The sequence below is a fragment of the Phascolarctos cinereus genome, unplaced genomic scaffold, assembly GCF_003287225.1.
Source record: "Phascolarctos cinereus isolate Bilbo 61053 unplaced genomic scaffold, phaCin_HiC Scaffold_5;HRSCAF=322, whole genome shotgun sequence".
NCBI classification, from domain to species: Eukaryota; Metazoa; Chordata; class Mammalia; order Diprotodontia; family Phascolarctidae; genus Phascolarctos; species Phascolarctos cinereus.
In genome coordinates this window covers 178,694,524-178,707,773 of record NW_027555958.1, presented here as the reverse complement: position 1 = coordinate 178,707,773, position 13,250 = coordinate 178,694,524, and the positions used below count along the sequence as shown (strand labels likewise).

General features: G+C 36.7%; 1 protein-coding gene and 1 long non-coding RNA gene across 2 annotated transcripts in view; one reads left to right on the top strand and one right to left on the bottom strand.

Annotated features, from left to right (window-relative positions):
• The window catches only part of ZNF292 (zinc finger protein 292), a 112,626-nt gene that overhangs the window by 90,418 nt on the left and 8,958 nt on the right, over positions 1 to 13,250 (top strand). The window contains exons 6-7 of the mRNA XM_020976310.2: positions 7,929 to 8,065; positions 11,112 to 11,253. Coding sequence (XP_020831969.1) covers positions 7,929 to 8,065; positions 11,112 to 11,253 — 279 coding nt within the window. The remainder of the gene's footprint in view (positions 1 to 7,928; positions 8,066 to 11,111; positions 11,254 to 13,250) is intronic.
• LOC144457571 (uncharacterized) overlaps positions 8,176 to 13,250 on the bottom strand; it is a 51,126-nt gene continuing 46,051 nt past the window's right edge. Inside the window, exons 2-3 of the long non-coding RNA XR_013486993.1 lie at positions 10,225 to 10,303; positions 8,176 to 8,500 (exon numbers count right to left, since the gene is read on the bottom strand). This is a non-coding gene — a long non-coding RNA (uncharacterized LOC144457571). The remainder of the gene's footprint in view (positions 8,501 to 10,224; positions 10,304 to 13,250) is intronic.

Genomic DNA, 13,250 nt, shown 5'->3' with positions numbered 1-13,250 from the left:
ATTTCTCTGTTTCCGTTGACAGCCCAACCAACCTTTCAGTGTCTTAGGTTTGTGATTTGGGCATTGTCCTGTACTCCCCATTCTCACTTGCCTCATATATCTAATCAGTTGCCAAATCTTGCCATTTCTACCTCCATGTCTGACCCCTTCTTTCCATGCCCACAAGTACCAGGCTCTCATTACCATTGCCTTGTTAATTGCAGCCTTCTCGTTAGTCCCCTTGTGTCACATCCATATTTCACACTGCTGCCCAAATAATTTTCTTTAAGCACATATCTGACCGTGTGGCTTCTCTACTCAGTAAACTCCAGTAGCTTCTTGTTGCTGTTAGGATATAATGTAGGACTTTGGACACAATAGCAGCCACGTTATGCAATGACTAAGAATGTTAAACTGAACCCTTCTCAGCATTACGAGGATCTAAGACATCTCCAGAGGCCTCGGGATGGAAAAGGCTGTCCACATCCAAACAAAGAACTATGGAAGTCGAATCGCTCTCACTTATTTTTACCTTCTGTTGAGTTTTGTTTCATCTTTCTGATGGTTCCTCCTGTTGGTTTTAATTTTTACTTACAACTTCACTAATGTGAAAATATGTTTAATGGGTATGTAAATGTAAAACCTATGTCAGATTGTGCGCCGTCTTGGGGAGGGTGGGGTGGGAGAAAAAGGGAGAAAAATTTTCAACTCAAAAGCATATGGAAAAAATAAAAAATAAAAATAAATAAAATAAAGGATATAATATAAATTCTTTCATTTAACTTTTTCCTCATAACCCTATTTCTAACCTTTCTAGTCTTACTAGACATTACTCCTTCTGCTGCATTCTGCTGTTCAGCCAAACTGGCCTTTTCTCTATTCTACACATGTGACACTCCCATCTCCCATGCCACAACCTATCCCACTTGCCTTGAAATGTGCTCCTTCCTTTAACTCTGCCTTAGAGAGTCTCATTTGCCTTTGAAGATGCAGCTCCAGTACCATCTTCTGCATGAAGCCTTTTCTTAATTCCCCCGAACTTCTAGTGTGCTCCACCTTTAACTACTTTGTATGTATTGGTATTTATATTGTATATATTAATATATGTTCTTGTCCCTTTCATTAGAATGTTAACTTCTTGGGAGTAAGGATTATTTCATTTTTGTCCTTATATCCCTGGTATCTAGCCTATAGTAGGCAGTTAAATAAATGCTTGCTGATTGCTTCTGTGATCCTAGGCAGATAGTTTAGCTTTTCAGTGCTACAGGCAGAGAAAGTGCCCACCTGCATTGATGGAAGGAATTTCCTGCTGCTGAGATTCTCTGTACCACTGAAATCACAGGTCCTATTTTTACCTTCTAAAGGGTCCAAAAGTAATTTAAATGGTACCACTCTGACCAGATTCTACACTTTCATTTATTTACATAGGTTTCTTAAGCATCTCCAGGTTCCTAAATAACCATTCTTTCTCACTTATTCATAGAAATGAATTCTTGTCTAATAACTCTTCCTTTATGAAAAGTAATTGTAAACCTTTTTGAGTGGACAACTCTTTTTAAGAACTTCAAATTGGTTTATTTTTGCAGGAGACATAAAAGCATTTTAATTCTTATGCAAAGAAATGTTTCCATAAATAATTTTTATTAGTTTATTTATTTTTAGTTTTCAACATTCACTTCCATAAGATTTTGAGTTTTAAATTTTCTCTGCCTCCCTCTCCACCCCCTTCCCCAAGACAGTATGCTGTCTGATATAGGCTGTACATATACATTGTTATTAAACATATTTTTACATTAGTCATGTTGTGAAGAAGAATTAGAACAAATGGGAGGAACCACAAGAAAGAAAAAACAAAACAAAAAAGAGAGAGAGAGAGGGTAAATAGTATGCTTCAATCTGCATCCAGACTCCATGGTTCTTTCTCTGGATATGGATAGCATTTTCCATCATGAGTCTTTTGGAGTTGTCGTAGATCCTTGTATTGCTGAGAAGAACTAAGTCTGTCAAAGTCAGTCATCATACGATGTGGCTATTACTGTGTACAGTGTTCTCCTGGTTCTGCCCATTTCACTCAGCATCAGTTCATATAAGTCTTTCCAGGTTCTGAAATCTGCCTGCTCATCATTTCTTATAGCCCAGTAGTATTCCATTACATTCACATATCACAGCTTGTTCAGCCATTCCACAGTTGATGGGCATCCTCTCAATTTCTAATTCTTTGCCACCGCAAAAAGAGCTGCTAGAAATATTTTTGTACATGGCGGTCCTTTTCCCATTTTTATGCTCTCTTTTCCCAGAAATCATCAGTAATGCTGTTTATCTTCAGCAGAAAGTGTAATTGTAATTTATTGTCTTGTCTTTAAGTCTGAAAATGGAAAGGTAACTCCATCTTTGAATCCCTTGTCCTCTTGACCTTCTACCATTCCCTCCTGATTTTCCGTCCAGTCAATACACCTTCTCTGCTACTTTTCCCAAACTCATTGAATGCATTATCCAAACATTATTTCTCCGTTATCTCATAAATACTTCATTAGACCACGTGACCACCTTATCTCTGGCACTGTCATTCATTCTTTTTACCTTCAAGTAGAAATCTAGTGGACTAGGTCCACTAAAAATGTATGCAATTTAACTTCAACTAGGTCCTTATCACTGCATGAAAATGTTTTATTAACTCTGTATGATTTCACCTATAGCAGCTTTACTAGGGGTTCTCTTCCGTCATGCTCCCAATTGTACTTCCTCTGTTCTCACTTTGAACACATTGTTTCACTTCCTACTTTACCAAGAAAATGAAGACTACCTGATGTGAACTTCTTCCACTCCTTCCTTCTAAATCTCTCTGTGTCTTAGGTCTCCTTTCCTTTGGTCTCATAGAAAGAGATGGCTATCCTCATTTTCATTGATTCTGTCCCCACCCTTCTCTTCCTTTACTTTGGTCCTTTGTTAGTCTAATCGTGATGCTCTCCTTCTCTATTAACTCCTTCCCCCTGCCATCTGAATCCTGCTGTTTTTGTCTCACTTATCTCCCACTAAGTCTTCCCTGGATGCCCACCATCCAGCTCAGGGAACTAAGTTCCAGCTTCATCATACCATTTTCTTCTACTGCCAAACTTCTATGAAGAATAGTTCTACTCACTACCATTATATCTGCCTATCTACCTACTCTCCGCTGTTTTTTTTTTTTAAGGCAATTGGGGTTAAGTGACTTGCCCAGAGTCACACAGCTAGTAAGTATCATGTGTTTGGTCTGAGGCTGGATTTGAACTCAGGTCCTCCTGACTTCAGGGCCGGTGCTCTATCCACTGCACCACCTAGCTGCCCCTCCCCACTCTTTTAAAGTCTGGTTTCTGTCTTCTCTCACTAAAATGAAACAACTCTTTTTAAGGTCACAACTCCTGATCTCTAAATCTCATGACTTTTGCTTTTTCAGCCCTCATTTTCCTTGACCTCTCTGGAGCTTTACTCTCATCATTTTTTTTCTGACTACTTCTCTGTTTCCTATCTCGGTTCCTTATGTTCTTCATATGTCTTAAATGAGGATGTTCCCCAAGGATTTGTCTTTGACCCTCTTCTCTTTCTCTACATTATCTCCCTTGGTGATCTCTTCTATTCCCATGCTTTCAGTTACACTTTTATCCTATGACTCAAAAATTTGGGACTTTACCCCCAACCTCACCCTAAAACAGCAATCCAGTATCTCCAGCTGCCTATTGGAGAGATAAGATATAAAACTACGTAGATAGGCATTTCAAACTCAACATTTTAAAAACAAGAGTTCAGTATCTCCTTAAAAATTCTCCTCTCAAACTTTCCTATTTCTTTCAAAGGCACTAGCATCTTCCTAGTCATCCAGATTAGAAGATGACACATTAGAAGATGTCATCTTCTATTCTTCACCCTCATCCACACATCATCTTACACCTGGACTATCACAGTAGCCTGTTGCTTGGCTTCGAGTCTCTCGCCACTTCATTTACATCCAATCACCTATCAAAGTGATCTTCCTAAATTTCAGGTCTGACTGTGTTTCGCAAGCACACGCATACATGTACACACACACACACACACGTTCAGTAAACTTCATTGGATTCCTTTTGCCTCCAGGATCAAATATAAATCATCTGTTTGGCTTTTAAAACCCTCCATAACCTGAAACCTCTTATCTTTGCAGTCTTGTAACTTGCTCCCTTTCCTATAGTCTGTGCCTGCTTGTTCCTCAAACAAAACAATGTATTTAGACTAGGCCTTTTCAGTGGCTATCCATCATGCCTAGAATTCTCTCTGTTCATCTATTTCCTGACTTCTCTTCGCTTCCTCCAAATCCCAGCCAAATTACCTTCTGTGAGAAACCTTTCCCATTCCTACTCTTATTAGTGCTTTCCCTCAGATTTTATCTTCAGTTTTTCCTATACATATTTTATTTGTTCAAAGTTGTTTGTATGGTTCCTCCTATTAGATTGTGAGCTCCTTGAGGATGGGGACTGTTTTTGCTTTTCTTGGTCCCCCCCATCACTTAGCACACAGTACATCGAACATAATAAAGTCTTAATAAATGTTTGTTGACTAATATATTCACTCAGTTGCCATATCTCCTTGTCTTTACTTCAGTGGCATCTCACACTTCCCTCACCTTCTTTCCATCTATAAAGCTACCGTGATTCCAGTCTTCATCACCTCTGGCCCAGATATTGTAATAGCCTCCTAATACTTCCCTGCTTCAAACCTTTCCCCACACCAATCTGTTCTTCACACAACTGCCAAAATTATTGTCCTAAAATGCAAATCTGGCCATCTCTGTCCTTTGCTTGATAAGCACTAGTTGTTCCCTCTTATGTGTTGGATCAGATATAAATTCCTTTTTCTGGCATTTAAACCACTTTACTACTTGGCACCAATTACCCTTTCCAGCCTTTTATATGTTTCTCCCTTTCATTCACCCTAGTCAGACTGACCTTCTTACTTTTACTTATATACTGTGCTCTATTTCTCATCTCTGTCCCTTAGTACTAGCTGCCCCTCAGTTTCTCTTTCCAGCCTTTTATAGTGTTCTCCCTTTCATTCACCCTAGTAAACTGATCTTCTTACTGTTACTTAATGTATTACACTCCATTTATCATCCCTGGCCCTTTGTACTTGCTACTTCTCATGTATGAAATGCCCTCTTTCCTCACCTTCACCTCTTAGGACCCCAGTTTCCTTCAAGATTTAGCTCAAACACCATATTCCACATGAAGCCTTTCCTGATAATGTCTGCTGCTAGCGCCCTCCCTTGAGAAAATCACTGTGTATCTATTTTGCATATAACATGTTGTATTTTCTGATAGAATTTAAGCTCCTTCACAGTAGGAATTGTTTCATATCCCCAGTGTCTTGCACAGTACCTAGTACGTAGTATGTACATAGTAAAGGTTTGATGAGTGATTGATTGTCATGGTTTTTTCCCGTTAACTGCAGTATCCTCTCCTTCTTTGTCTTTTGAGTCCCTACCCCTTAAAGCCTAATTCAAATGTACTTTTTGCACAACTTCCTTGAATATATAGGTTTTCCTACCACATAAACCTTTATGAAATTTGTGACATACCTCCCTGGTATGTTACTGTGTATTATTATATACCCCAGTTAATGTAATATGTGCTTTAAATTTCACAAAGATATGCTTTTTTTTTTCTTCAAACCTACCCTGCACCCTGTGAACAGCCAGAGAATTATAGCATCCTATGATCCAGAGCTGAAAGAGAATTTTGAGATAGTCTAGTCCCTAATTTTTGTAGGTCATGAAAATGATTGGCTTTATTACAAATTATCTGTCAGCTTCATTATATTCCCCCAACCTTTTTTATTTCATGGTAGACGATTTGTGAATTTATCTACACGTTGCAGTATTCCGTCTAACATACTTAGCAACCTCACTCCCATTCCAGTTAACCATCTGTCTTATCCACAACCACATCACATGTTAGTGTTTATACGTACTTGATCCTGTTTCTCCTATCAAGAATTGGCAAAAAGAAGAAAGGAAATCAAAGATGTCATAATACAGCAGGTACACTTTGGTGATGATTCGGGGTGTCAAAGCAGTAGTTGAATTTTAGTAGTGTATTTTCTATAGGGCTTCCAGAATCTCTCCCCTCCTTTTATTCTTTAGAAATAATGCAAAAGTATTTTTTTCTGTCCTTTGATTAAGTCACTACTGTACCTTGTGTAAGGCTCTAATTTCTTGCCTCTTCTTGTATAAGGATGGAATTCTTGTCTGTCAAATCCCTTAATTTACACCTTGCCTAATTTCATTTTTGTTCATCTACTTTCAGCCTTTTCCTTCTACTTTCTTAGTTATCCCTATTCATCACCGCCGTTGACTCTCATATTTTTTGAGCTTTGTCTCAGTGTACCCCTTTTTCTCATCTGTTTACCAGTCACTTCTCCCTTCAATATTCAGACATTTCTTGAATTTATGCCTTCTTCATGAACTGGCCTCAACCTTTGGATGTATAACTACTTAGGTCTCACATACTATTCTCAATTGATACTTATATAAGAGAAACAGATGGATGGAGGATATAAAGAAATTCTAGCTTATGTATTATGGAATATATGAAAATCCTTCTATACCCTACAGCATAGTGCAGGAGGAGGGAGGTGGGAAAGACACAGGCAGGGGAAACAATGGTATAACAGCTCTAACACGGCCTTCATTTCCTCCTTCTACAGTTAGCTACCTCTTTCTTGGGTAGCCTTTCTCTGTCCAAATTTTGCCACCGCAGCCCTCTAGAACCACAGTAGTATCTAGTGATAGTTCTTGTTTTCTCCTTTCACCTGCCTAATTGCTGCTAGGGAATTCAGCAGCTGCTTCCTTTTAAGCAGGCAGGAGGACATGTAAACCACCCTCATTCTTATGCTTGCTTCTTCCTGCCCAGAGGTAGCAGAAGTTAAGAGGAGAAAAGATCTGGCTGATAATAAGAGGAAGGAGGTTCTAGGGGATCAGTTACTTCAGAAACCTGAAATTGCTGGGTCTACCATGGGGAAAAAATGTTTTCTCCACAAATCGTTTGCAATGACCACAACCCAAGTGGCATTGTGTTCTCCATGGTAATACTAGTTATCTATGTGGCTATCTGTTATCTTATTTCATAAACTTCTAACAAGTAGGATTACATATATTTAACTGATTTTGAATAGTGGCCAATATAGTGCCATATATGTCCAGAATAAAAAGGATTTGTTGGCTAAATCCTTTGCAGACCTTAAAGACTATATAACTGCCATTTGTCATCATCTTGTCATCGTTATCATTATTTAGATTTGAATCTGATAATGCATTCTGTCTGAACCCTCAGGATGTGTGTTCATGAATATTAACTGGCTTTGAAATGGGGTGAGGGGGAACCAATGAAGATCTTTTGGAAACTGTCAGCAGAACCCCAGAAAAGTTTTTTCATCACTCCTTGTCCTTTCCACTAATAAGTAGACAACTTGTTAGAAAACTTCCTGAGTTTCTAATTTTTGAGTTTTTATTTTGCACATCATAATTACTCAGGTACTTAATGACTTAAAATCCTTTGACATATATGATTCAAAGAAAATACTGTTAACTTGTTTTTAAGTGTATGTATTTTCTTTCAAATTATTACCTACTAGGTAATTACCTACTAGGTCCTTAATGGACCTGTTTCAATGAGGATATAAGTATATAATTAGAATGTTACTTGTTCACTTTTGAAGGCCTTGAAAATAACTTATTTTTCTTAAGTGTTTATAATGTTGGCTTCAAGATCAATAAATTAAGTTCAGTGCTTACTTCCATGGTTCTAATTAGTGGCATCCGAGTTAATGAGATTTTACTATTGGATCCTAAGCCATAAATTTCTAATAGAAATTCCAAAATGATAGATTAGGTCAACATGTACCCAAATATAAAATCTGTTATGTGTATATTTTTGTTCCCTTAGATCTCAGCAGTTGATTGCAAAGATGCACTAGAAATGATATGTAACTTAGAATCTGATGGAGATGAAAAAAGTGCTCTGGTTTTATGTACTGCGTTTTTGTCCCGCCAGCTGCAACAAGGAGACATGTATTGTGCCTGGTGAGTTAATTATTTTTTTAAAGACCAATTTAATTCATAAAAACAGAATAGTAGCAGTGATTTAAAAGAAGTATTAACCACTATTAACTAAAATTCCTTTAGATTTTTTCAGTAGTGATGACTTACAGACAGTTATTACATACTTCTTTGATGTTTATTAAGTGCTTCATTTTAAAATTGCTTAAGTTTTGTTTCATTTTAGTAAATATTTATTACATGTCTACTTCAGAGTACTGTGCAAGGATGCAGAGGCAAATACAAAGATTAATAGGAGCTATTCTTGACCTCACAAAGCTTACAGTTTGCTGGAAAGGAATTTTTATTCAGAAAGGCACCCAGGATTGTTAGCATGATGACCTGTTTCTCCTCCTGCCAGAAGTCCTTGTCTTTTCTCTTGGCATCCTAGATTTTCTCCAGCCTCTACTGGCTTTGTTGCTATAGGGAAAACAGAATAAATAAGAAGACATATTTTCCTTCAAGGCCTTTAAAATAATAGCATATAATGAAATTTTCATAATATTTATAACATAGATTTGAATATATATAATATAAATGTAAGGAAAAATTAATAATCAGACCATATCAAACATAGCAAATAGTCAGTAAATAAGCTTCCCTAAATGGATCATTTCACCCCAGATCTTTAAGGACTAGAGAGGAGGCATGGTTTTGACATATAGGAAACAATGCATTTAGGAGAATGAGTTCTGCTAGGGCAGTAAAAGGAAACTGAATAAGCTCTGGCCAGAACAGATAAAAAGATTTGCTAATGCTGAAGCAGTGTACTTCTGACAGAAAGTATTAAGATCTTAGGATGATGTGATGTTTAATTTGTAAAAGACCTTGAAACCAGATTTTGAATTTGATATCCAAAGAGACACACTTTGTAAATTCCTGTGTAGGAGAATGACATGATGCGAATGATGTTTGAGGAAAATTATCTTAGTAGTACAAAATGAATTGAAGAATGGAGAAATTAGAGATGGAGGAGGAAGCTACATGGCAAATAGAACAACTAAAGTAGAATTATAGGATCTTAGAGTTGGAAAGGTCATTAGAGACCTAGCTCAAGCTTCCACCCAAAAGCGTATTTGTGAGGTTATAAGGCCTTTCTGGTGCTTGTCATAAATGAACAGATCAAAAAGATGTTGCCGAAGCAGAAGTGACAGCCTTGATGTAATAGAGTGTAAAGGCTAGTGATGTCAAACTCATATAGAATCAGGGGCCACTAATCCATAAAAAAGGATCTCTATCAGCAGCATATTTACTTAGGTTTAAAATGTAATCTTATCTATGTTTTATTGTATTTTTATTTATTTTGTTAAGTATTTCCCAGTTACATTTTAATCTGGTTCCTGCCACACTTGCTATGGGCTGCATAGCATGTTTGGTACCTTTGGTTTAGTATACACAAGAGAGGTAGCTAGATGTTGCAGTGTATAGAGCACCAGCCCTGGAGTCAGGAGGACCTGAGTTCAAATGTGGTCTCAGACACTTAGCTGTGTGACCCTGGGCAAGTCACTTCACCCCAATTGCCTTTAAGAAAGAAAGAAAGAAAGAGGAAAAGGATACATGAGAGAATAGGATTTAGAGAGAGTAGGTGGAAAAAAGTATCAAATGATTTCAACCAGTAGGAAGAGAATGCCATTGATAGCAGTGGATAAATTAGGAAGTGAGTATGGTGACTGCAAACATTTTCATTTTCTGGTGGAAAAGGACACCCAAAATGAAGGCAGACAGTAGAAAAAATAGAGGTTGGGAACTAAGAAGAAATCAGAACCAGAAATGTAGATTTTAGAGTTATCCATTTATACATTGAAACATATTAGTGGATCTTTAAGGGAATGAATTTAGAGGGAAATGAGAAGAGAATCTGGAACTGAACCTTGTGAAAATACCAACAAGTAATGTATAGTTGTGGGTAGAATACCTGGCAAGGAAATGGAGACAGGGAGATAGACCATTCATTGCAGAAGTTAGCCTTGCGGGGGGGGGGGGGGGAGACATAAAGCAGTAGCCCCAGGTGGGAAGGAAAATAGCACTCAGAACCAAAGCCCAACCGAGAACTGCACAACTTTTCCTTACTTTTCTCTAAGTAGGCCTTCCCTGCACAGTCATTAGCATAGCTGCCTCTTTCTACCACTGCTACTAGTCCTTACCTGGCTTCTGAGGATGCTTGATTTCCCCAGATAATCCTGGCTCTGGCACAGACACAGACCTTTCATTTTGTTTTTTCACCTAAGACAAAAGTTGAGGTGTCAAAGATAGCTTTATTAACAACTGAAGGGAAAGGGTGAAATAAAACAACTTTATTATCAATTGACTAGTTACAGAACACAGAAATATTTACCCTAATCTAGCCTTAGCAAGCTTTCCTACTGTGAGTCATTGCTCTTACAGGAGAAAAAATGAGACAATAGTTTAGAGAGGGAAGTGTGAGAACTCTGCCTTCAGAAGAATTAATTTGCTTCTGACAAATGTAAGTATTTTATTTGAGATGAAATTAAGTGAAGCCAGAACTCTATTTCAATTTTTTTAGCATTAAATTTAATTTTCTCATTTTGTGGCATATTTCTTTATAAAATTGTTTTATTTTTGTGTTCTAAATTATTACTGGTTCTTCTCATAAAGGTGCCTAATAATAATAGATCTAATGAAATAGTCTATTTCTACTTTAAAATGTAAGCATTTAAAAAAAAAAACAACATGGCCATTGATGACTGTCACCATCTTTTATATTGCCAGTTCAGATATGGATTATGTATTATCATTGGTTTTATTTGTCCAAGTAAGTGGCAAATGTTTCTTTGTATGGTACCTCATTGTCTAAATTGAAAAACTATTAAGGAAAGTAGGTTGTTCACTGCTTACAAATATATCATTTCTTTAAAAATAATAGAGACTCTTCAAATATTAATTTCACATAGAGGAAGTGAAAGGTGAAACCAGTTTTATATTTGATTTCACAAACTGGATTAGCATGGCCTTTGATTGCTATGTTCTTGCATCATCTTAGTAGTGTTGTTGTTTTTTAACTTCCTTTTAGGGAACTGACTCTTTTTTGGAGTAAATTACAACAAAGAGTAGAACCATCTGTGCAAGTTTATCTAGAGAGGTGTCGTCAACTTTCTTTGTTAACCAAGACGGTCTATCACATTTTCTTCCTGATTAAAGTTATTAATTCAGAGGTAAGAATAATCAACTGTGTTCAAATTTAATAGATGACTTTTTTTATTGGCACCTATTTTTCTTGTTCATATTTTTAAGATACTTTGGCTAATGATTGTGTTCTCAGCATCCTAGTAAGGCAGTATGTTCTCTTATTTGACACTTGAAAACTTGGATATACAGAGGAAAAATACTATGAGTGAATTGCTCATAGCTTTAAAAAGCAGTTCATATGAAAGCCATATTTTATTGCTTTTCTCATTGGGTGCTTCTAGGCTTTTTTTAATAAAACAGAAGGAGTAAGGAAGATTATGCTTGTTCTTTCATTTAAGAATATTCAAGATAGAAATTTTCTAACTAGAAATAATTAAATAATTTGAAGCCAAAAAGAAATATAATAAAAATTTATTTTAAGGATTACCCAGAGTGCACCTTTTATGAAACCAGTTTATTTTAGATTATTTTGTAGAATACTATTCTAGTCAAGAATGCAGTTGCTTTTAGGGTTTGGTTTTGTTTTTATAAATAGGGAGACAGTCTTTTAGAAATGCTAACATTGCATAGAATCAGTAACCAGAGTATAAGAAGATTGACTTTTCTAAATTGTATATGTTGTTTGTAATTTATTTGAAACGGGAAAATAAGAAAGTCCATCCTAGCCTCATTCAACATGTCACCTCTCCCCTTCCTTCATCTCCCCCCAAGGAAAAAAACTTAATTCTCGTTCTTAAAACTTTGATTGAGGGGCAGCTAGGTGGCACAATGGGTAGAATACTGGCCCTGGAGTCAGGAGGACCTGAGTCCAGCCTCAGACATTTGACACTTACTAGCTGTGTGACCCTGGACAAGTCACTTAACCCTATTGCCTAGCCAAAAGACAAAAACAAAAAAATTTTTGATTAATCAGGGGAATAGATCTTCATTTTTCAATCCTAGTATCATCTAACTTCCTTTTAAGGAACAAAGAGAGAGAGAAATTAAGATTTCTATTTCTTTTAAATTATCATCATATAAGGTAATAGTCTTCATGCTTGGGGCAGCTTATGTTATTCTTTAACTTGTTCCCACTTTTTCCTCCATAAAGTTTGTAGCATCATGTTTTGTAATACTCTTTCTTTTAGTTGATGTAATAGCCAAATTAGATTAATTTCTTAAACATTAACATGCTGTTTTAATTTTTAGTCCATCTCCAGCTCATAAAATATCTGACTTACAAGCAGCATGCATAGTAAAAATAGAGGAAGAACACTGGTTCAGCCACTCAGAAGTAATTTTACTTCCCGGCCCTCGATTTCTTCACTCATAAAATGAGTGTTGGGCAAGTGATACCTAAGGTCTCTTCTACTCTGATATTCTCTTAGCTATAATTTAGAAGTGATCTACATGTAGAAACAGCTATTACTCTGTCTGCCCCTTCATTTTCATTTCTTCCCTCTTCCCCCAAAAGAAAAAATAAAAACACTGTAACTGGAGAAAGAAGCAAATATGGTACTGATAATGATCCTAGAGAAATGTAGCAATACCAAGGAAGGTGGTCAGCAAAAGGAAGGAAAAAAGACAGAAGAATTAAAAGATGGCTAAGAGAATAGCTAAGAGAGAAGTCCAGTTAGTTGGTTTATAAATATCATGCATCATCTGGGCAGTACTGTTTTTGTTGTTGCGAATTTGTTGTTTTTTATTTGAAGAACCTCTAAATAGGCTTGTTTGCTTTTGTGACATCTTTAAGAGAGGACTGTGTCAAATGGCTTTTGCACTAACAGTGGGTCTTTGGCACTCATTCTGTATACATACAATTTTGTCAGTCTTTATAAATACTGAGATCAGTGGAAGGCAATCATGCATGTTCCCAAGATAAATTAATTGAAACCAGAGTATAGGCACACTCACGGTTATATAGCACCTACTATGTGCCAGGCACTATTCTAAGCACTTGACAGTTTTTATCTCCTTTGATCCTCTTAACAGTCTTTGAGGTAGGTACTATTATTGTCATGCCCATTTTACAACTGACAAAACT